The following is a 25714-nucleotide window of genomic DNA, read 5'->3' on the forward strand; positions in this document are numbered from 1 at the left end:
GACCTGACAGCCTCTTAGAAATCTTATAATGGGCCGTGGTTGGATCTTCCATCAGGACAACGGTCCAAAACAAACATCAAAATCAACACATAAATGTGCTACGGGGCACAAAATGAAGCTTCTGCCATGACCATCCCAGTTCCCTGACCTGATGAGTTTAGTGACCTGAAGTGAAGAAGCACCAACATGGATCTGGGAATCTGAAGTTCTCTTATATCTTGTCAGGTGTTCTCCAAACTCATCAGGCATTATAGGAGAAAACTCAAAGCTGTTATTTTGGCAAAAGGAGATTGCAAAAAGTATTTAATAAATGGGTGCCCCCCCCCCCCCCCCAAAGGATCAAAAGGATAAACAATGCAGATTTATTGTTTTACAGCCGTTTTTGGTCATATTTACCAGGGGTGCCATTCATTCTGACCACAACTGTATAAGTAAGAAGAAGTAAGAAGAAATACTTGCTGTACTTGTAATTATACAGTACAATGCAACAATAAAGTGCAAAACTAATGCATTCATTTTGATCAGTCAGGCAGAACTCATGAAATGTGAAGCATGGTTGCTTTTATTAACACATTAGTGGTTAAGACGTGTGACATTACAAGAGAGTATTCATATGCTTCATCAGCTACACAAGCAAAAATTAAATAAAAAAGCTCCTTATAGTAGAAGTTTTGCAGAGCGCAATTACTGAAATGATACAATCTGAGCAATTAAGAGAAGGAAGGTAACACATGAAGTAATAGCAGTGATTCATAATTATATGCATTCAATTCAAGATCAGGAGGTGCTGATGACATTAGCTATAGCTTTTTGCAGTTCATACCTATTTTTGCATATAGGTATGATTAAATGTTTGTGCTCTTAGGTCTACAAATGAGGAAGGGTTCATCGCTCGTTGACCTATTATAACAATACCACACATGTCTACCAGGGGACATGCAAATGTTACACAAACAGTATTGCAGTTTACATCCCATTCTGAAACCAAGATCATTTTATAGATCATTATACTTCTTAGTCAATATATTTTGACAGCAAACCAATGCAAAATATTATGAGGATAAAAAGTGTATTCATGTCTTTTTTTTTCTTTTTTTTCTTTTTCTTTTTTTTTTTGGTGTTTCAATGGTTTCATCTTCTTTTTTAACTATTTATCATTTGTGTGATTTGTCACATTGGGACAGAAAAAAACAGTGTAACAGTTTGACTATGACAGACTGTTTTAAGGAAATGTAAAATTATTCATTAAACTCTAAGCTATATAAAAAGATATGTAAAAATGAGCACTTAGAAGCAATACTTCAGGTTTTCTTATCTTGGTTTGTTCTTCCAATTTTCTTCTATGAAAAGCATAGAACAGTCTGTAGCTCTGAGACTAGAACAAGAAGAAAAATAATCAGTCACACTTTATATCAGGTGGCCTTAACTCCTAAACCTAACCATACCTCAAAGTCATTAGCAGGAAATGTGGGAATTTTCCAAAACAACATTTGGCTATACAGTAAATCTATAGTCATGTGGGTATTTAATGTTAGTGCATAGTAGTTAAGGCCACCTAATATAAAGTGTGACCAAATAATCTTCTACTACAACAGAACTACCTGCCCGAGAAGTCTGTTGTTCATTTGATCAAGTCTATCTATTTCATATAGTCAAAAATGTCAGTTCATTCTTTCCAACTAGCATAAAAATGTTTCCAGAAACCGTATTTCATCTTATTGGTCAGCACGCCTAGTCCCTGCCCATATACCCTTATCAAACAAGGTGAACTCCAGGAACTAAGTTACTTGGACTAGTACAGTAAATCTTTCAGTCGCACATACATCAGGTGAATGAAGTCACCTTATATTTGAAACATTTTGCTGCTAGAAAAGACGTAAATACACACATGCAAACGGATACTTTCACATTCTCCTGCAACATCCAACATCTGGATCAGCAGTACAGCACACATGCACAGGGCGCCTACACAATAGAGGTTACGCTATGTCAAAGAACGCTGCAACACTTCAATGGGCGCAAAGGCTGGGAGGACAAAAATCTAGGTTTGGCGAAATGGCCCGATGCTCTAGCAACCAAAAGCTTTTCTTTTTTTATTATCAATTACAATCTAGGGGAGTTGTGCTTTCAGAAATGAAATACTTGCTGCATTGACACTTGATATCAAACTGAGCCGGCTCATTAACATGGTTAAAAACGTATTTGATGCATTCCCACCCATCAAATGTTCTAATGTGTAAGCGCCGAACACACACATACACACACATACACACACACACACACACACACTAATCGCTGTCTCTGTCATGGTCTTCCACCAACACCAGCTCGTTTTCCCTCTCCAGTAGTGCCCTTATCTCAGGGCTGTCTTCTGTCTCGTCGTCTTCCTCAACCATGTCTCCATCATCCATCTCCATCTCCTCATCTTCTCCTCCCTCCATCACTGCATTCTCCACCTCCTCTATGTCCCCGCCGACTTCCACCATCTCGGTTCCCTGGATCTCCAATTCTCCCTCACGGATCTTCTTCACGTGGAAGGTGAACGGTGGAACCTTGTAGACGGCCGTTTTGGAGCGGGCATAGATGATGTGGTCCGGAGTGAAAGACTTCATCACCTTCTTCTGCGAGGTCATCATCTTCTCCTTGCGTTCGGGGTTCACAGACATGCGATTGGTGAGTTTGCCCATCTTTTTCTCTATGTTGTGACGTGTTTTCTCCAGGTTCTCTCTGGTCTTCTGTTTGGTCTTCTCCAGGTTCTCCTTGGTCTTCTGCCTGGATTTTTCAAAGTTCTCTTTGGTCTTAATGCGAGTTTTCTCCAGGTTTGCTTTGGTCTTCTGTTTGGTCTTCTCCAAGTTATCCTTGGTCTTTTGCTTGGTTTTTTCCATACTTCCCTTCGAGAAAGCGGTTTTGATGGTCTGGACACGTTGCAGGCTGCTCCGTTTGATGCGCTCTGCTCGAGACTCCTCAATGGTCTCCTCGATCTCCACCTCCTCTTCATCAGAGGACAGGTCCAGATGGACTTTCTCTCTGTCCTCACCTCCTTCCTCTGCGGCTGCTTTGAGTTCACCTTCAGCTTCTCCTTCCACAGGCTCTGGAAACCTCATAGACTTGGCCACATTGACTTTTGAAGGTATTTTCACCTCGTCCTGCAGAGAGACAGCAAAATAGTCATGTAATTTACTGCCATGAGGGCAAGCACACATACATAATTCTCAAAACAATTGTCTTTCTTTATTAAGGTATACAAGCAGAGAGAATCTGTGGCGGGCTCCTTTTACTTGAGCCATAGGCCCATAACCTAATAAAGAACCTAACTACCAGCTACCAACATGCTACCATTATTCAGGCACCACTATCTATTTTCCCCAGAGTTGTATCTCTCTCCTTAAGGAAATGAGAAAATAATAAGCATCCTTTGCCAAAAGCGTGTAATAGATCCCCAAACTAAGCACCGCCAAAAACAATCAATGTCCTGTCTTTATTTAACCCATTTAATGGCCCTATTGTTCAGCATCCGTACTAGCATTGATGGTGACCTTACTCACAAAAACACACCCACCCATATGCTGAATTCACAACAAGACCATTATTAGGGAGAGCATTTGATTTTAGGGAGAGCATTTGATTTCCCTGAGGTCCCCGTTATTATTTTATGTGTGTATAGGGTCACTACAAACACTTTATCATGCACTTCTATGATAGGTATCATTTAAAAGGTCATTTCAAGAGACACCTTCTATTTTGGCATTAGCATTTTTTTATTCCTTCCTTACTTCTCTCTGTATTAGTAAATATGTTCATAAAATGGTTAAATAAAAGATAGTCTTGTGTCTTTTCAATATATATTTAAACATTTTATTTGAGATGATCTGGCACAATGTAATTTATATGCCTTCTTTATGTAATAAACTGTATAACATGTCACAGAACTTCAATTTAAAAATTACTTTCAAAATCGAACAGGTCCCCATTTCACAGATAGCCCTTTTAAATTGTGTCAAATGTCAAACAAGCATGTGCAGAAAATGGATATGAAAGAGCTATATTTAAAAAATGACAAATTAATTCCTACAGAGGTCGACACAGGGAGAATATGCAGAATGCACTGCTGTTCCTCTTATGTTCCTCAACAGTGTTTTTGTTTTCTTTCTTTTATTGTTCTTCCATTCTTTCATCGCCCTTCCCTTCCGACCTGTCTCCCACCCTCCTGCCCGACCCTAATTCCCTGCATTCCATCCCGCGAAGCCCCTTGTTCCCAAGCGCACTCTTTTTCTACAGCACAATGCTCTGACTTGTTTGTAAAGGAGACATATTTTCCATCAGTGTGATACATTGAGTCATCCCGTTTTGCTCCGGTAATGTCTTTGCCAACATTCCCAGGCCAAACTAACAAATACAAGGTTGTCTTTTCTTATTGTTTGATTTATTCTTTCCTCTGCATCAAGCAAGCACAACTGATCTACACAGAAAACAACAAACATGGAATCAACAAACAAGCAAACAAAGTGTTGGTTAGCTTATCGTAGTGTAAAGGTGTTTGCTGCTGCTGATTTGGATTAATCTACTGTAATTCCCCCAACCACATATCAAAACAGATGTGTCATACTGGGACAACAGGGGGATGGACGGATTTCAAATTAATGTATTAATGTTTGGGTTGTACCATGTTTGGGTTGTAATATTTGGGTTGTACCATGAGGATGATGTACAGTATGCCTGATTAATTTAAATTCAAGAGTTTATTTTGTGTCAAATAGAGAGAGAAATATTAGAGTAAACCAATTATTAAGACCAATAAGAGCTCTGTCAAAGTTCTGGAAAATTTTCATTCTAATGGCCTTGTCTGGCTCCTCCCCCTAAAGGTGTGGTCACATTAGCGAAATTTCAGTGAAATTTCACAGGCAAAAAAAGGTCTACTGTCCATTGTCAATAGTGTAGCAATGTACAGTATGAGACACAACTAACACAGAAGTCACTTTTAAACCAAGCAGCTTACACGAATCTGTATGACTATCTGGATAGCTCTGAATCTGTATAACTTGAACATGAGAAAAATCTAACGCTAACCGAATCTAACGCTATTTCGAAAACCGCACCTGACTACACGCTAAAACATTCGGGATTGTGTGGACAAAAATGGACAAACCCAACCGTTGGTTTAATTGAACAACTTAAACCAAGGTTAATTTAAACCAGTTGGGGTTTTCCATATATTTGACCCAAACATGGGTTGAAGCAACCCAACATTTTTTTCTTTTTTTTTCTTTAGTGTAGCGATATCAAGATTGGCAAACTTTCTGTTCAATAGTAAGTACATCAGCAATGTTTAGAAAACTGTGCTTGTCAAACTATTTCTTGGGGTCCAAGTAAAGCCTGTCGGTTTATTTATGGTCTTTTAGCATGTATCAGATAAAACAGTGGAGATCTGACAGGAAAATGAAGGGAGAAGAGGTCATGTCACAGGCCAGATTTAAATCCAGGTCCCCTCAAGCAAAATACCTTCTTATGGTGTATGACGAACAACACACTACCCTAAAGAATTTGAAGGTAATGAACTTTGCTAGATGCTAATGCTAGCAGGCTAACACAAACAGTACTGAAAAGTCTCAAGACATTTTTATTACACAATCAAAAGTATGGACTAGAAAAGAAGGGCATCTAATCTAAGTACTAAAGACACAAAGGTCAGAAGGTCGCTGATCTTGTGAAAACAACATTCTGTAAAAGCAGCTGTAATGGAAGAAACAGTAAGATGGAAACATGTTAGAGGAAGTCAGGCAGTCACCTTGGTGAGCCCACATCCCAAAGTGCCTCTCTCAAGTTAATGTTGCATTGTTCTGCGAGCAGAGAGGAAGGGAAACACGCACTCCACCACTAGAAACCATTGGAAAATGTGAGTAAATGTGAGTATGAGGGGAACGATAAGAGCTGGGGAGTTATATTTCACATTCCCAAGAAAAATTCCCTTTGAACTTGTTCCCTTTTGAAAGGCTAGATCCTTTCAAAGCATGAGACAGAACTCACTTTACGTTATTATTATCCACAGTATGGTTCATATTTAGTGTAATCTGTGTAAAATGCATGGCTAGTTACTGTTTGCACTGTGGATTTGTGCATAGTTTATTCCTCTATAGAAGAGAAATAACAATATACTCATTTTGACTTCATGTGTGCATGACATGGTTGGTTTACAGAGATCTATAAATCTAACCACAAAATTTGACATTCATTTGTGATGGTACACTTAAGCATACTTTAAAAAAAATAAGAGTACTTATGGTAATAATACAATTTTAAAGAATATACTTAAGTGTGAACTGAATGTACCGGTAATGTTTTTGGACACGTAACTGCATATTAATTGCAATTAAATGAAAAGGTATTATAGTTTTAAATTGTATTAAATGCGGTAATATTTACTTTAGAGTGCTTTTTTGACCAATTTAAGTAGGACTTAAGTACACCTTTAAATGTAATTTCATAATTCAATTGTCTTTAAATATGGTTAAAGTGTAATCCCACCATCTCACCCTTCACACGCACAACACAGTTGCCTTAGAAACAAGTAACACAGTATCTGAGTCAGTGCAGCAACACGTTTTAAGGAATGGGAAATGAATTCCTCCACTTTCTTTCTCATTCTGTCTCTGATCGTGGTCAGGGAAGAAAGATGGTGTCATGCAACGGCTTTCTTCTTTTTTTTCCTCTTAAACACAAGGTGGTCTACACGTACTCACACACACACACACACACACACACACACACACACACACACACACACACACACACACACACACACATATGAATTACTTTCAGAGACTGCTTGGACTTTTCCATGAGCCAACCACAGAAGCATGGAGGGCCGTGGGCTACAGAGATTGACATAATATATGAGCACAGGAACAGAAGAGTTGTTTGTGTGTCTCTGAGACAGTTTATCTGCGTGTGTGTTTGTCACAGTGTGAACAAACACAAAATGAAACAACAAGAGATCTTTTGACTGTGTGTGCGTCACATGGTGTGCTGTTTGGTTAACTGTCTGTCTGTCTGTCTGTCTGTCTGTCTGTCTGTCTGTCTGTCTGTCTGTCTGTCTCTCTCATGTGTTTGCAGGTAGGTTTGTCATGCTGATATCAGCTGGCTTCAATCCCAGGTGGTCAGCAGAAATGTCCTTTCTTTTATACTTTCATTTATCCGTCCATTTTTCAGACTCTATCTGTCTTGCTTTTCATTTGAAAACAGTTTTTTTCCTCACATACCACAACTTTATATCTCCACAAATGAGATGAAAAAGTGAAAATGTCATAAAGGGTTTCATTATGGTTCACCACAGAGTAATTTACCAAAAACGGAAATTTTGCCATTATTTATTTTTCTTCTTTCCAAACCCATATGCTGGAATTTTTAAGACCCTAATTCTAAACGTTTAACTTTAGGTCCAGATTAGTGAACCGAACAATTTATTCAAAAATCAAGATTGATTCTTGAGTCCACCTCACTGACTCTGATTATACTGTATACATTTCAATCTATTTCTCACAGTTGCCATCACATGGATTCAGAAGATTTGTGCTTGTATTCTTTTGGAGATTGATGAAGAACAGCCATTGAATGTTAAAAACCTGCACAAAGATTTCTTCAAAAAAAAAAGGTTTTGTTCCACAGAAGAAAGAATGCCATACGGGGTTGAAAGAACATAATGGTTGAGTTTAATGACAGAATTCTCATTTTTGGTTGAACTAATCCTCATTAGAACAAGAAACCGAGCTGAAAATGTTTGCTCATGTCAGCAGACTGATAAATGAAAACACTGTGTGTGCATGGTGGAATATTTCCACTGCCTCACAGAAGCGTCTCTTTTCAGTCACATGTGAAGAGCTCTTTCACATCTGCCTGCCTCCAGCCTGACGTGTCTCTATGGCGACGAGGGATTCCCTACCAAAACATTATCCGCCCCACCTTTCCATTCAAAGCCGCAAACTACAGCACAGGGTCAGAGCAGAGGGAAAATGAGTGGGTGTGGGGTTTTCCCAAGAATATAGCACTGGATGTGTGGAAGGGAATCCTCCGGACATGTTGCATAACTTCATCGTGGCAGGAAATGAAAACGTGGAACACCAGGATAAGGGAGTACGTGTGGAATGTGAATGTGTTTGTGGAGCACAGATGGCTTTGGTAAGATTTAGTTTCACACACACACAAAAAAAAAAAAACATAAAAACACACAAAAGTGGTACAAAAGTTATTTAAAAAATAAAAATTCCCCTCCATCAGAGCTCACAAATATCATTCAGGCTTCCAAATCCTGCTTCTGGAGGTCCATCTTCCTGCAGATTGTATCTCCATCCTGCTTCGAATCATGAGCCTGGAAGTTTCTTGTAATCCTAAAGACCTGATTAGCTGGTTCAGGGGTTTAATAAGGGTTGGAGCTAAACTCAGGATCAGGATTTTTAATCACCCTTCCAATACAAAAGTATCCTGGATGCATTAACAAGAAAGTTGGGAAAGAGTATTATTATGCTATTCTTTAAATGTACTAATAACAGTGCTGACAATCGATTAAAGTTTTTAATATATTTTTATGTTATAATACTTTCACATTGAATCTACAAAATAATGTAGAAACAACTTAAAATGGTATATTTTAAATATTTGTTTAATGTCATATTTTTACCAAGCACTATGAATCACTGATGTCAGTACTATGTCTTTTGTTCTTTGATAAACAATAATGATAGACAGCAGGTTAATTAGGCCGCTGTAACTTCAAGAGCTGACGCACATGACATGGATCAGACACACGTCCTATTTTCTTACAACTTTTTACGTTTATTTAACACTTTTTAAATGTAAGACTGTGCTTCCGATGATACTCGAAAAAATTGGAATTTTGACATAATTTGCTTGTTTTTGTTCATTGTCCACGAAAAAGAGCCCAATGCGACGCTGGTGCGCTGTCTACAGCGTGCCAGTACATATTTTAGTTTTTTTTGTGTCCTTATTGCTCTCTTGAATGGTTTAATAGCATTAGAAAGAATGAAAGTGTGGTCATATACTGTAGCGCAGCCAAAGGATGACAGAAAATAGATGCTGCGTTAACTGTTAAATATTTTTATACTTAGTTAAATATTTTTATAGCGTTATACTGAAAAACATTTATCACAAATTGAACACGTTACTAACTAACCATAATAAATAATAATTAAAACTAGAAAAGGAAGGTTTAAAATAGATAAGATAGATTTAAAAAATGGGGAAGTCTACATCACACTGAGAGAAGAATCCACCCGACTTGAAAGTGCCAATACAGTAGTATGATTCTTTTCTGTGACAATAATACACATATGCCACATTCCCATCTCCACTGTTAACGTGCTCTTAAGTGTTCAAGGACCAGCTTTGACCTTTCCAATATGGCAGACGGCTTACTATAGCGGCCCATAGAAACAGCCGCTAATGAGGCATCTATGTATTTAGTACTATGGTGCCACCTACCAAATTAGATGTCTTAAAAAGTGGAACTAAGGCAGTATTTCCACCAAATATTGACTTCACTATTTCACTACTTCATTGATGAGTTCACCTTGGATGCTAAGAGGTTAGGGTTAGAGTCACATTCAACACTTACACAAACTTAGGGTCAGTCCTTGGACTGCGGCTCTGAAACTGTAACCTCCGCTGAGGTTTCATGCTTCTCGAAAGACAGAACATAGCATAGGTGTTGTTTGAATTCAAAGTCTGAACTAACTGTTCTTTTATCATGTTAATCCTCATCATGTTAATGGACGAACAGAAGGAGAGAGAAAATGGGAAACATTTGTGTGGACATACTCTAGAGAAGAGTCTATTCTTTTCAGCTGTTCTTTAGCTGAGTTATTTTCTCTGCAAAAAAGAGAAAGAGAGAGAGAGAGAGAGAGAGAGAGAGAGAGAGAGAGAGAGAGAGAGAGAGAGAGAGAGAGAGAGAGAGAGAGAGAGAGAGAGAGAGAGAGAGAGAGAGAGAGAGAGAGAGAGAGAGAGAGAGAGAGAGAGAGAGAGAGAGATTTGACTATATAAAGTGATGGTATGCTGGCTTTCCCTGCAGGGAATATTTGATGAATCAGAGGCTGTTGTTGAGATAGAGAGAGCAAGGCTGTTCAACTGTTACAACACCAAATGAAACTCTTTGATGTCATAAACACTGGTAGTTTCCATGGCAACCGCACAACAATATCAATATGGTGACCACCAAGACAACTGTGGCAACTGTGTGCTTAGCAATTGCATCTGTCCTCGATAATTCACATCCATGTGGAGTTCTGTGTAAACTTTAGGAAATCAATATGCTATATGCTATAAAATGGCAGAGTCCATTGGAACAGGCTGCTTCGAGAAAGTGAACATTGGCATACAGCATCTGGAACTCACAAAGCAATTCTTTATTTTCGTATTCATCAACAACAGACTGTTCAAAATGTTTCCTAAAGGTTTAAGGCATGGCGCATGGAGCAACTCATGCGTTTGTTGCCATGTTGAGTTTTATAAGCAAAGCAGGCAGTTTCCAGTGTGTGGTAAGCTGCAACCCATTTCTTAAACTGACGTTTTCCTATATGCAGTACAGTGAAAAAAATATTTAGCTTGTTATTCAGAACATGCCATCGCCGTTGGTTGGTTCTGCCCGCTGATTTAGAGTGCTGTCTGGCACCATGATCACGGTTGCCATGGTGCTGCTGAGTTACTCTTTCCAATAACAATGGAGGAGAGAGGTTAGTGTTTACACAGAGATTTATGACTGTGTGGAACATCAGCACATCCTCTCTGTACAGCCGTAGTAATGTACCAAATGCTCCCCACAGCAAAATACTGATTCAGGCTTCTGTTTCTTATTTTTACACATCTTTTTTTTTGCCCTGCACCAAACGCTAAACAGCTCTGAAAAGGAATACGGAGGCTTTCAAATTTCTGATTGCTTTTGTAAAAATATCATTAGCAAATAATAATACATATCCAATCGTTAATATTTCTTTGGTTAAAAAAAAGAAGGAACCAAATGGTTAACAGCTTTGAGAGACAAAGAAAGATATAACAAGCAACCATTGTGAAAACTTGCCATGTTCGGGATTTAAATACTTGACTCCCAGAACTTAAAGGTTTAGTTCACCCAAAAATGAAAACTTTGTCATTAATTACTCACCATAATGTCGTTCCAAACCCATAAGACTTTCGTTCATCTTCGGAACACAAATTAAGATCTTTTTGATGAAATCTCAGAGATTTCTGTCCCTATAGACAGCTGGTAAACGGACGCTCAAGAATGCTTGCTTAACGTGCGAAAACCAATGAGGTTCATTCTTGTGTTACGCAGCACATTTGAGCTTCAGCAAGAACCAATGAGGTTTGTCAAGCAGGTTCGGTTGAGATTCTGTTTATGTTCGCTGATCAATGTTTAAATGTGAATAAAAGCCTAAATTAAATCTGTTCATCATATAAAGCGACGAGTCTCTTCAGAAAATTTGGACTAAACCACTCAATTCATATGGATTCGTTTTACGATCTCTTTTTGAACTTTTTGAAGCTTCAAAGTGGTAGTTGCGTGGACTGTCAATGAAGAGGACAGAAAGCACTCAGATTTAATCAAAAAGATCTTCATTTGTGTTTCGAAGCAGAACGAATGAGTAAATGATGACAGAATTATTTTTTTTGGGTGAACTAACACTTTAACAGTGTGTATATTATACTCCAATCCACAAATGGCCAAGGATCAATCTCTTTCTCCTTTATTATTTTTGTTGCTGTTTATACAAAGGGGGTAGTTTCTTGTAAAATAAAGAAGAATGCTACCTCTGTGTAGGCCCACTGTGACCATCATTCGTCTCAGACAAGAACCACTGCTGGGGAGTAGCTACCTAAAAGTAGCAATGGGCAACTACTGAATTACTTTTTTTCCAGTACAGTGTCAGGAGATGGGTTTTTTTTTCCCTCCAAGGAGTAGCTGTACAGTCTGTCTTCCTAGAATATCCACAAGTAGTAGTGGGAAGTCTGAATCTTTTTTGTTTGTATGTTTTTCATTTTAGTGATTCAGTTCATTCAGATTAAGTATGTGCGACATTTTACATGTACTTTGTATGGAGTGGTTTATACTTTTAGCTATACTCGTTTTTATACTGTAACCACGATTAAATACTTTAATAAAATAAAAGGCCACGCAAAGAGAGAACACTTTCATTGACTATATTTCTTAAAGGGGTCATGATGACTAATTTAATTTCCCTTGATCTTTTGACATATAAGAGGATTTTGTACCATTGAAACATCCTGAATTTCATAGCTTAAAACGTTCTCCTGATTATAAACCAAGCATTTATTTAATCAAGCTCCATAAATGGCTCGTTTTGATATCGTGCGATTTGTGTCTTCACATGGGCAAATACATTTACATATGACTGCCTCAAGAGCAAGACATAGACAAAGTTTTACATCATCGCTTAACGGTTGACACTTCCCTACACCTGATGTGAGTGTTGAATTACATCAAAAGCAAATAGAACTCATTATAATCTTGATGCTGTCTACACTGGATACTGTATACAGATGCGCATTCACTTTCTGACGTACACCACGCACTTACATCTGCTGTCAAGAGGACAATCGTGTTCCCAGGGGTGGATTGGGTGGAGTGGGATGGGGTTATGGCTATCGTGCCTGCAGTGTGTTCCCTGAATGCCCATCCACTATTTACGCCACTAAACAAGGAACAGTGTAATGGAGAGTTTGCAAAGATGCCTTTTTTGACAGATGAAGCAGTCATCGTATTGGATCTGACAGCAGCTACATCGCAAACCGTAAGCAAACGATTTCATAAAGCTTTGTCTGGAAATTACGGATTTATATGGATAACGTAAGTGGGCGTTGATTATGTTTGTGATGTTAGCCTATCATAACAGTGGCCGTTTACTGGCAAGACTTAAATGAGTCGCCCCTTAAAAACTGATCATTTCAGACATAGGTTCAGAATGAGAGTTGAAAATAATCTTTTTTTTTTTGTGTGCAAAAAGTGAACATTATAAGTGAACCTCAATGAACATAATGAAATAATAAAAAAATCCATGTCATGACCCCTTTAACACACTTAATTAATTACTCTGAATTAACATGCAATTAAGAGCCTGAAAGTATATTATTTTAAAGTACATTATTTCTGCACCAAGTACATTTAATAAGTTAAAGTTTGCTGAAGTGTGGTTTTACGGTTTAAGTTTTAAGTTGTTTTTATTTTTGTTTTGTTTTTGTAATTAAGTTAACAAAGGGTATCTAAACTGTAGTTCTTTAAATTACAAGTAGCTTGTAGCTCATACGCAGTTTCAAAGAATCCTGTAAAGAAGGAGAAAATGAAAGTTGGAGGGTAGGAGATAGAGACCAAACAAGATAAGCCTATATGCCAAACTGAGAAACATGGGCCAAAAGCCAGAGTCATGCTGCTATGCCTCATGCCCATCTGAAGATTAACTGCACAGAAAGAAATCAAAAAAAGACACAGACCACTGGGCCGTGCCAGCGGTGGATATAGCCATCCATTCTGCTATTCCCTTTAGCTGGACATGATGCTTTCTGATCAATTACAGAGAATAACCCAACCTCATCCACGAGCCTTCTCCCCCCTCTCATAATCAAACAACTATGCAGTGGATCCTATTTATAGCAACCACTAGTGCCTTTCCTTCCCTTCTCACAGATGTCTGTGTTTTAGAAGCCCAGATGTCGTTCTGTTCTCATAGCTTCACCCTGCATGCTTCTTACTGTCCGTTTCACAAACTTTTCCTCTAGAAAGCCCCTGCCTCGCTGAAATTGCTTCCAAAGTGACACAAGGCAAATGGGCTTTTCTACATGACGCAGACAACGGGAGTATTTCTGTGACTTTGCCATATATGGTCTACCAGTGTAACTGGCAGATAAAATACATTAGTTATCAACTTACTCCAGTATGTGATCAGTCTTCATTATGTAAGTTATATGATACACTTAAGCATTCCAGTCTGAACATGATCCAAGTTTTTCCTTCTAATTTCTCACTTATTAAATCAACTCAATCCATTGCTGCAGATTTCTCACCATAATCAAAATATTTTAGACTTTAGCTCATGGACTTTTGAGGACTGATTTTCATATTGCAGCCAATTCTGAACAAGATCCACTTACTTAGACAGGAAGAGATTGAAACTAGCTGACAACTAACAAATGTGTGCTGAAGGCTCTATTTTATACACTATAACAATAATCTTAAATATGTTTTAATTATGCAATTCTTTTTTCTATATTTATATTATTTCTATTTGAAACGAATGATGATCTTTGAACGTTTTATTAATCAACGAATTCTGGAGAAAAACATTTATCATGATTTCAACAAAAATATTTAGCAGCACAACTGTTTTCAACATTGATAATAATAATAAATGCTTCCTGAGCAGCAAATCAACCTATTAGAATGATTTCTGAGGGATGATGCGACATTAAAGACTGATGACGACAGGAATAAATTATATTTTAAAATATATTAAAATAGAAAACAGTTATTTAAAATTGTAACAATATTTCACAATATTAATATTTTCTATCAAATATTGTGTGTATGTGTGTGTGTTTCTTTTTTTACGTTTATTGTGAAATGAATTAGCTTGCATACCTTATTATTATTATATTATTAAACTGCTCACATAACAGCTATCACACTGTAAAAAGTGCTACACCCACAAAGTAGGTTTTATATATTTTAAATATTTATAATCTAGTTTATTTTATTGGTTTTATACAAAAAAGTATCAAAATACTTCCTCTTTACTTAAAATATATCAGTTTTTATATAACAATATATTTTAAATAAAACCCATGCAATTTATTTGGGTAGTTATTTGAATGTGGTTGTTGTGTACAATAAATGTTATAAAAGTGAGTTGACAATGCACAATTTATTTGAGCAGCTGTTGATGTGACAGGTGTGTTCATCAAACGTAAATATTTTAAATTTTATAAGTTGGCATTATCCCTTTTTCACTGGCGGGGACTCCAGGCAGATGCAATATCTTCCTCTGGACTTCAACTGTTTGGTCGCTGCAGCGGATCTGAATTTCAAGGTCTGATTAACACGGTAAGTTGAGCAAATTTAGCCGAATGACTGGTGATGTAAACTAAAGTCACGCAAAATCGCTTACTCCACTAGGGAGCTGAGGTTAGGTTTGCAAATTGTATAGCTAGCTATCCTGCACACATGGTAAGCTAAGATGGCTGCACAGTGTGGTCGATCGGCAGACAACAGCAGTGTTTAAAGCAGTGTTGTACACATACAAGTTACGTATGTAATAATTAGTTGCACAAATGCCCTCAGTTATATAGTTTGAGATTCCACAGATTAAATTTCGGGATCGTATTGCGAACTGTCGCAATTTCGAGCCTTCAGGCAATAGTTGTGCGGGCAAATAAGGGAAAGTAAGATGTGATGTTTTATGGACAACACTTTGTTTTGTGTGTTGTGTGTCTGACAGGACTCAGAGATTATGTTATTATACTTTTGCATTGCTAAAGCAGATGCACAGATTAGACTGTAGAGATGTATGTTTAGTAGTCTGTCTGATTTTAGAGATTTGATCCACGTTATTTTAATGCTGCATAGTCAATTAATGACAGATTTTTGGTCTAGATTTTTTAACTATTTCTAACCTATTACTTAAAGGAGTTACATTTACAACTGATTTTTTAACCTTATTTCTAACATCTAATATTTTCCCGGTCTTTAGATACCCAAGCACTTTTGTTACCTGGGGTCTTCGAGCTTCACATCCAGGTAAGACAAACTTCAGAATAGATTCAATTACAATTTGATCAGATTATACGTGTTCTGTAAGTCCAATAGACGTTCAGGGAACCTCCATACAAGGTTAAAAACTAGTTCAGATGTGGACATATTTTATGTAATTTAATGTCTCATTTAGACAATTTAAACTGTTTCTGGACCAAATAAACACTTTCAGGATGCATTAAATTAAAACTCATGTTTATTTCAACGTAATTTCTAATTGCAAAGCAACTCACAGACAGTGTGTGTTTGTCCAAAAATCATGAAATCATTACTGTCTACTTAGGGCAGCAGCTTAAGGTCCCTGGTTCGAATCTGATTTCTCTCACGATCCAAATATGTATAAATTACAGATGCTAAACTGTCTAAAGGTGTCAGTGCGTGTTTGTCCAAAAATCATGCAAATAAACTTCACTGTCTGTGAATTGCTTTGCAATTACACATGGCAATTACATTGAAATAAATGTGAGTTTTAATTTAATATATCCTGAGAGTGTTTATTTGGTCTAGAATAAGTATAAATTGTCCAAATGAGACCTTAAATGATGTTGAAAATTGTCCACATTGTCCACATCTGAACTAGTTTTCAACCTTGAATGGAGCTTCCGTGAACGTTCATTACAGAACACCTAAAAAAAAGTCGTAAAAACTTTCATTCTGGCTCCTCAGTGGACGTCTTTTCAATGTACGTCTTTGTGACAAAGACGTTGAAAAGATGTCTTTTGGACATAATTTTGCTTAGTGGGTTCATTAATATTGTGATGATATGGGGTGATTATGTTTGCTCTTGAAAGATATTTAAACTCTGTAGCTTAATTAACAGTAATGTGATGACCAATCAGGTACAGGCAAGGACAATTGCATTTGTTTTATTGTAATGCATCCTTTGAACCAGAAAAATACAACACTCATGCTAGAGTAGATCATGATACTTTAGTACCCACACTCTATGGCATTGTCATGGTAGACTTCACTCTGGTCACATGTTCTAGTCACAGTATCCATCTTGTATCCACCACCTTTAGCAACAAAAGTACAATTTGGACTTTGTGTCTTATCTCTTCTACCTGTCTGCTATATTCATCTCATTTCCTATTTGTCTGACCAAACTCTTGTTTCTTTTTTGTCTCCACCAATAGAGTCGGGCTGAAACAGAGGTGAACGCTGAGCTTGGCAGTTGCCCACTGAAAATTTACATGTGCCATCACCCCGACACGATTGGGATTATCATATAAGGACAGCCCGTGGTCAGAGGTGTGCCAAACCTGTCGAAAGCATGCTGCCTCCTGTTTGAACTTACCTATGCTCTCGACCTCAAGTATCCCTCAAAACTGTTGTATACTTGAGATATATCAGAGGCTTTTTGTAGGATTGGACCCTGTGCGTCCTAAACCATCATCATGTCATTTTTGACATTGCAGTTCCAGTGTGATACAATGTGATGTTATGGCTCACATTTACCTTGATCCAAACATTTCAGATTGGTCAGTTTGGATATTTCACTGTACTGTTCAGAACAGGTTGAAAATACACTTCTACAGTGTTTGTTTTATATTAGAGTGTACATGTGCGGCCACATTTATTTGCTGTTTTGTAGTCACTGTTAAAAGTGACACTGGTTGACATTGAATAAATTATATATTGTTTTCAATCTATCTTCTCATCTTTTTCTTCTTCAATTGAATTTGTAATTGTTATTGACAATAATTTTTTTTTTAAATGTTTATTCACATATGATCAAGTTAATTTTACGAAGAAAATAAAAGAAAAAAACCTAATTAAAATGAGTACAGGTTACTTGTAGCAACCCATAAATAAGTTACCTGTACCAAGAAAAGTAGGTTTATCTAACTGAGTAATACTAGTACTATTAGTTAACTCAACTTGATTTTGTTGCGTTTGTATAAAGTAATGTTAAAGTGTTCAATATACTTAAAAAAGGCTGCAAGTTGAATCAACATAAAACATCCAATGCAGCCACTTGCCTCACTTTTTATAAGTTAGATCTAGGTATTACTTTTTACAGTGCAGTAACAGTCATAGCAAATGTGTTCAACAGTTTACGGGAAAGTTCAGGCCAATGAGCTGTCAGGATTTTGGAGGCAGGGAGTATCAGGGTGTGAAAGGTACTGGCAGGTTCGTAAATGTGTGATATACTGGAAGGGTAGAACAGAGTGGTTGCAAAATGGGATGAGAAGCAAGAGAGCTGGATGGAGACAGGGGAGTTTTAGGAGTCAGGATGCCTGAAGAATGAATCAGCACGGTAAATATGAGCTCCACTTTGTTAAAACACCACACCCTACCACAAAACCCTCCTCTCTTATTCCCTTTCCTGCTTTCACTGAATAGAAGAATAAGAACTGTAATACACCTCTAAATCGATGCCCAGAGGGCCCAAGAAGCAACAATGAATGTTATTAAAGTGTTAGGAGTATATTGTAATCAAGCATTGGTAAAACTTTATAATAAGTAAACTTACTAATCATTAACAAACTATTTTTTTAGTTAATTCATAGTTAATATATTGCAGTTTCTACATTGTTAATATATTAATAGGCGATAGGCTATAGTGAAGAGTTCTTCATTCATTGTCTAACAATTATTATTGTTTGATTAGCTCATATTGTAAAGGAATTGTTTATTGGTAGAAGTAAATAGTTCTCACTTTAGATTAGGTCACGGAAAATGGGAAATTTGATTAATTAATTGCATTAAAGCAATCTTTGTTAGACATTAATTGCATTCATATTCAGTGTTCCTTAAAATGTTTACAAATACATTAAACACAATTAAGTGGTGCACTTATTTAATGACATTTTTCTATTTTCCGCAACCTAATCTAAAGTGAGATATATTTACAGTTAATAGGTTGTTAAAAAAGCATAAAAAACATTATCTTACTCTTTACATGAGCTAATGAAACAATAATAATTGTGTTAGTTTATCCGAGCATTTATTTTCCAAGACAACTGCCATATCGGCCAGTGCAAACAAAATTACAGAGGTCACTTTTAAGTCCCACCTAGATATCAAGTTTCACTCATAATCTGTCTTATTAAGTAAAATGGATTGCACACATTGCTTACTGACATTAAATAAAGAAGAACGTAAAAGTTTAATAATTGCAAAAGTCCAAACCTTTATGACAATGTGCTGCAAGACATTTGTACTTTTACTATTACCTGAAACACATCACACACAACTATGATGCTTAGCTGATGCCAACTGATCAAAAAAAAAAATAATTACAATTTTTTTGTCCCACTCAATTGAATAAACACATGAAAAGAGAGAATGAATTATGTCAAAAGCATGTTAGCACAAGATGTAGCTGGGTGAGAGACAGTCAGTAGATGACAGGATGAATGCTTGTGATGATATAGAGGGGTCAGAAAGGCAAAGACTCAGCAGTACTAAACAAGTTTCTAGGACTACGGTTACAGTTTCTATCTGTTTGAAAGAGAAAAGAGCAAAGTTGCAATATTGACCATTTTGATTGATCCTTTTGCCTTTTCTACAAGTGTCCCGTCTCCTCTTACTACTGTCTCTGTAGTCTAACTACATTACATCATGACTAGCTTTCAGTAGCTTGCCAACTAGCTTCCACAACACTACATGACAGTCCCTGCTGAATGTAAACTATTATTCTTTCACTCAGAACAGAAGATCTAAAGGTTGTGAAGAGAGGGGCGTCTCCTTTGGGCAGGGACACAAAAAACTCCCCTAAACACATTCTAACTCGTGACCCTGGAGTGTCTGTCAGACACACATTTCACAAATTATGAAATATGGAAAGTTGGCCTACTGTGCCAAAGGAGACAAACGATTAGATTGCTCTTTGTCCTTTAAACCATTTCAACACACCCGTGGAACATGCAAATCAGATGTGTATGTAATTATCTAATGGTTAAATTTGCATGCCATTGCTGAAACGTCTTGACTCTGATGAGTTCAGCACTCTCCACATGACGTGCATTAGGCCTGAAACATATGCAAGTGTTTGAATGTAAACGCTTCTACAGTACTGAAGCTTAATTTCAAGCAACGTTGCACTCTAAAATGCGCCAGAATGCAATTTACAACACAACAAGCATCCCAAGCATTGCTATACAAAGGGTGCTATAGCAGGCATTAGCTTAAATATCTTGTCAGTTTTTCAAAACGACATCAAAGAACTAGTGTCAACATCACCTCTCGTCATCTGCATCTGGGCTGAAATGTTACATTTGAACGCACCACAAAGACTAACGGCAAACGGTCAACTAGCATGTACATTCGCACATGCGTGAGAGGAAATAACTCTCCATACCAGCAGGTGGCAGTAGTTTGTATCTGTCTTTCAAACAGGTAAACTGTCAGAGCAAGGACTGCGGATATACAATGGCCGTGTCCCAATTCAAAGGTTACATCCTTCAAATTAATCAGACTTTAAAGGTGACGCTTTCGAAGGCCGAGAACGTTGAACTGAGCGTCGTTATATATGGGACTGTCTAGCCCAAGCGTGCCGCACAAGTCCTGAAAAGTGAAGCCAAAGCGTCTCGATCGACAAAGTATTCACATCTATTTGCATATCTGACTTAGAAGAAAAAGAAGAGGGATTGAGTAAGTAAATGAAGGAACAAATTAATGAAAAGAGTGGAATTTGATCTTCCTAAACTTGCAAAATAACAGGGTGGAATTGTGAGCGACCCACCCTCCCTCTCTGATGAGCGAAGGAAGGATATTGGGAAGAGTAATTAGTGAAGTGTGTGTGTGCATGGGGCGGGCAGCTCCAGCCTCTTCTGACTCACTGTGTGGAAACTTTGAATGTTCTTGCGCCACTGTGCAAAGCTGCAAGCTATTACACATCGCATTATATAGCCGAAAAAAACCTCTAACTACAGACAGACTGTCTGAGTAAATCTCTCTGACTATTTTTGCATGAGGCTACCATTTTTTTGTAGCTTTTCCCACTCCCATCTACTCTGTCCTTACCCTCTGTTCATGTTCTTCCATTCCCTCTTTCCCTAACAAACCACTCCCACCCTTTTAAAATAGTCTCTGCTTTTGCTTGTGGTATTTTCCATCTCTGAGAAAAAGAAAGAGACCTTCTCTACATTAATCCAGCATGACTGCCGTGTTGGGAAGAGAATGCATGTAAAAACATGTCAGTGTTCGTTTATTCTGCGGCCATCAAACAGAATCCTGCTTTTATAAGGCAGCAGGTAGCCCAGCTCCTAACACACACAATGTGTGGCCGTCAGTTCACAATAACAGTTTTTTTCCTTTAGAAATCAGAATACATTTAAAATGCCTTTTTTTTTTTTTTACTTAAAGGGATAGTTCACCCAAAAATGAAATTCTGTCATCATTTACTCACCCTAATGTTGTTCCAAACCTGTATAAGTTTATTTCTTCTGTTGAACACCTAAAAAGAAATTCTGAAGAATGTTGGTAACCAGACAGTTGATAGCCATTGACATCCGTAGTATTATTTTTTTTTTTTAAATGTACTATGGTAGTGGCTACTATCAACTGTCTAGTAAACAACATTTTTCTAAATATCTTCTTTTGTGTTCAACAGAAGAAAGAAACTCAAACAGATTTGGGACACTTGAGGGATGAGTAAATGATGAAAAAAGTTTCATTTTTGGGTGAACTATCCCTTTATGCCACACCTTAATGTCTGAATATCAGATAACAAAATGTCAAAGATGTTGCTTCTTCTCAGAAGTCTTTTCTTCATTATTTTTTGCCCAATGGCTTTTAATCATGTGGTGATTTTTAGTATGAGGTCAGTTCAAACAGTTGTCCTTAACTACCAACATTTCACTATAAACATGACCAAATATCTTTGTAATCTTAAATTTACACTCAATTTTTACACTTAATTTTACACAAGAAAAGTCTGTAAAAAGAGTGTACTGCACTAATAGGAAGATTTTTCAACAAATAAACAGATTATTCACAAGTGTTTTACTCGTATTGTGAAGCACACATTAGATTTGAATGAAATGTCTGTAAACTTAATGAAAAGGGTACACCTGTACAGTGTAACCGTATATGTGACTTAAACTTCTTAATATGTTGTGCTCGAAAAGTGTGCTAATACTTTTATTCTGTAAAACAAGTGACATTTGGTTTGATATTTTGCTGTAATGCAATGGCATTCATGCATTTTAAGTATGCAAACACTTTTTAGTGCCACTATAAAAATGGTTCTATTTAATAATAGAAGATATCCTGGTTACACTTTAGGGTCCAGTTCTCACTATTAACTAACAACTACGACGTTTTCCTCAATAAACTCCTAATTGCTGCTTATTAATAATTAGTAAGGTAGTTGTTAAGTTTAGGTAGCCTATTGGGTAAGATTAAGGGATGTAGAATATGATCATGCAGAATAAGGCATTAATACGTGCTTAAAGTACAAATAAACAGCCAATATCCTAGTAATATGCATGCTTATAATCAACTATAGTAAATAGTGAGAGTTGGACCCTAAACTAAAGTGTTCCCGATATACTCATCACCCAAAGCCACACCCTACCAACTAACTGTGGCATGTGATGTACCCTGCATTTTACATTACACTGGCCTATACAAATCTATAATGCAAATCACATTTACAAAACACAGTTGTGATGTCTTCTACAAAATATCTTTGGAAATTATGGAAAGAAAAAACACAAACGAGATTTCGTCAATATCCCAATCGTTTCTCCCAGACACCAATAACATTAAATAGAGAGCAAATGGAGACTTTTATGAACAATGAAGAGATAACAATAACGTTTCTTATCAATTTCCTCCAAGATCTGAGCTATGAGCTATCTTTTGTGCACTCATTAGGTCTATACTCTTATTGCATGTCAACAATTGTCATTTGTCTCCACTTTTATTTATCATAGAAAATGTCAAGAGAAACATTTAAGACACTGTTGATGCGTCATTGAAATGTAACTGTCCTAAGTGTCGTCTGTGTGCACACCCCTCACCTGGTAGATCATGACTTTGAAGTTTCTTCTCTTCAGAAGTTCGTTCTCGTTGCTCTCCAGGCGTTTGATCTGCCCGGCCTGTTTCTCCATGTTCCCCCGCACCGACTTCACGTTCACGCTCACCTTACGCACCTTCTCCAGCATCTTATTGACCGTGTTTGCCGTGGTGGTGTGGTTCTTGGACAGTTTGGTGAGTTCCCCCTGGATGCCCATCACTGATCTCTCCATCTCCTTTTGACGGGCTTCCAGCCCGGCCTGCGTCTGCTGGATCTGGTCCACGGCTCCGATGATTTTGTCCAGCAGCGCCAGGACCATGACTCCATTCATCTCACCTTTCCCTTCCTCAGCTGCCTCTTCTTTCTCACTGGCATCTTTTGTTTTGTTCTCAGTGTTGGCTTCATCTTCTTCATCAGAGGCTTGGAGGTTCATTTCATCTTCTGAGATCTCAGTAAGGGATTTGTGCAGCTCAGGCACCTCCAGGTGCAGATGGCTGTCTTGAATCACTTCCATGTTTAAAAGCTTAAGTATCTAGTAAAATCAATGGAATGTGAAAGGATAAAAGCAGTGGAAAGTTCTGTGTCCTTACTCGCCTTTCTTTCTGCTCTCAGGATTCCCCTCTAGAGTTCACCTAACTGTTCCCTCCTCTGTCACACTAACCACATCTGCTCTCCTCTCTCTCTCTCTCTCTCTCTCTCTCTCTCACTCACTCACTTTCTCTCTCTCTCTCTGTGCGTTTGGGATCTGGCCAGAGCAGCAGAGGCTGGCAAGTAAGCTGTGGACGGTCTGTACTGCATGAGCGCTGGGTCATGAATGCCACACTTTGCTGTGAAACCCTCCAGACAAATCAGCTGCGTGCCAGCTGCCTTCCTCTTACCCACTGACACTCCCCCTGCACGGTGTGTAGCTCTATGTGTGTGTGTGTTGGAGAGCGGTGCTCCACCCTGTGGCCTGCAATGGGACCCCATAGTAAAAAATAAAAAATAAAAAATAAATTAATGAGATCTTTCCTTTTTCCAATGTTTAAACAATACATTTAAAGATGAAGAGTCCATGGTCTACTCTAGAAAAAGTTGTTTTATTCTAGCTCACTGTGATTTTGCCAAGTAAGACATGTTCAACAACATATTTAGTGGATCCTGGAACATCATTCCGATGCACACATTTTGGCCTAACTATTCCCATAACTTATCCCTAAAAGCAGAGGGGAATATACTGATGTAGAAGCACCTAACCCTGGTTGTACTGGTAACTTGACATTGACTGTAAACTTGTCCCTCAAATCTGATTTGACTGATTGTTAATTGGAATGTTGTGCCAGGATCAACAAAGATGTTGATTCAGGAACATGTTGTACTTGGTGAAATCATGTTCACCTTTATTCTACATAAGGATGGTCCACCTTTTGGCTGCCATGATCACATGACCATGACAAATACTACACCCCTGAAATAATGGGACATAACCTTGCACAGCACCACAAAAGGTTATTATTACAACATTATTTAAAATGTACTTTAAAGGTGTACATTAATGTTAAGAAACAGCCATGAAAGCTTACTTTCTTTATGGGCTCTTTACTGGCCTTATATTATTAATATTTTATATAACCTCTAAGTACAGTTTTTTTTTTAAATTATATACTTTTACAATTTTACAATTTACAGTTTACAATTAAGTGCAATTCTTTACAAATTTTAACAGAAACGACATACAGCATGTGGCAGTGCACTAATTTCAAAGGCAATAGAAAATAATTTTGAAATTCGGGTCAAAATTTCACTCTAAAGTTCAACTTTAGAATTGTATTTAAAATAAATTTAAACTATAATACATTTTCATTTAATTGTAATAACATGCAATTAAGTGTCTGAAAACAGTTTGCACTTTTTCTTTTTAAGTATATTATTTCTGCAATAAGTACTATTTCTAAAGTGTACATCTTTTTCACAAGTTCTGCCAAATCAAATCACTATTTGATATCTAAATATATCTAATCGCAATAATTGTAAACTGTAGTTGTGAATTATACTGTATAACAACAATTGTCTCATCTGTGTCTATTTTATACCTCCTGATGAATTAGGAAAAAGGTATTACTTATATGAAACAATTCCCAATTCCAAACTCCAAACTCGTAATACCTTTTAGCAAACTCTTGAGTAATAAAATTTCCCTCTGGGACAGCGCTGTATATGTGTGAAGATAACATGGTTCTGGAGAGTGTAACAGTATTAGACAGGCACAGACACAGCGAGAGCTGGAATGTCATCCAGACCTGCAGGGTTTTTCAGTTCCCTAAAGCCCCATTTTTCCCATACAGCACGTTGCAAAAAACCCATCCAAAGGAAGAGTTTACAAAAATAACTTGAGCTCTTACTATGCGTGTGGGCCCTGCGTGTGTATGCATGTGCGAGTGGGTGTACTATTCCATCTCATCCATTACTTGTTGTCACAAATCGGTAGTGATAATCACATGCACAACAAGGAAGAGGAAAGTTCAACGCAGTCTTTAATCCACAGGAATACACCCAGTGACTGGCAGGGAAACACAACCGACCAGAGTCAATATCCAACAACCAAAGAATGAAACACAATAACTTATGTACACAGGATAATGAGGGGAACACAGCTGAATGAGATAATAAAATCAAACTAGTAACCATGACAACAAAGGCAGGGAGAAATGGTGCAAACGAACCAGCTGAATGCTACACTGATAGAAAGCTATAATATTTTAGAGAGAATAATATTCAGTGAAGATTAATTGATGATAACATTAATGTATTTCCTTCCCAGTAGAATGAAAAAAAAAATGGTGTTGTGGATTTGGAGTGACTCCAAAAATGAGCTCAGTGAAACTTTAAACATCAGAAGCCCTGTTTGGTATTAAGATGCGTTTTGGTCGATCGGATCA

The 25714-nt window shown here is 37.4% G+C and overlaps 1 protein-coding gene across 2 annotated transcripts; it reads right to left on the bottom strand.

The window, feature by feature from the left end:
• Window positions 1-734: 734 nt before the first annotated feature.
• cavin1b (caveolae associated protein 1b) lies at window positions 735-23636 on the bottom strand. Of its 2 annotated transcripts, XR_008806924.1 has the most exons (3): window positions 22801-23636; window positions 901-3146; window positions 735-858 (listed from the first exon to the last, which is right to left on the bottom strand). XR_008806924.1 is itself a non-coding variant. In XM_056249836.1 (2 exons), the coding sequence occupies exons 1-2, from the start codon at window positions 23308-23310 to the stop codon at window positions 2289-2291; spliced, it is 1368 nt and encodes a 455-aa protein (XP_056105811.1). In that variant the 5' UTR covers window positions 23311-23636; the 3' UTR covers window positions 741-2288. The 2 variants fall into 2 exon arrangements, 1 of the variants encoding a protein (XP_056105811.1); XM_056249836.1 differs by having other exon boundaries at window positions 741-3146.
• Between the last annotated feature and the right edge of the window lie 2078 nt (window positions 23637-25714).

The sequence above is a fragment of the Rhinichthys klamathensis genome, unplaced genomic scaffold (genome assembly GCF_029890125.1).
Source record: "Rhinichthys klamathensis goyatoka isolate OS25496 unplaced genomic scaffold, OSU_Roscu_1.1 h1tg000064l_1, whole genome shotgun sequence".
Lineage (NCBI taxonomy): Eukaryota > Metazoa > Chordata > Actinopteri > Cypriniformes > Leuciscidae > Rhinichthys > Rhinichthys klamathensis.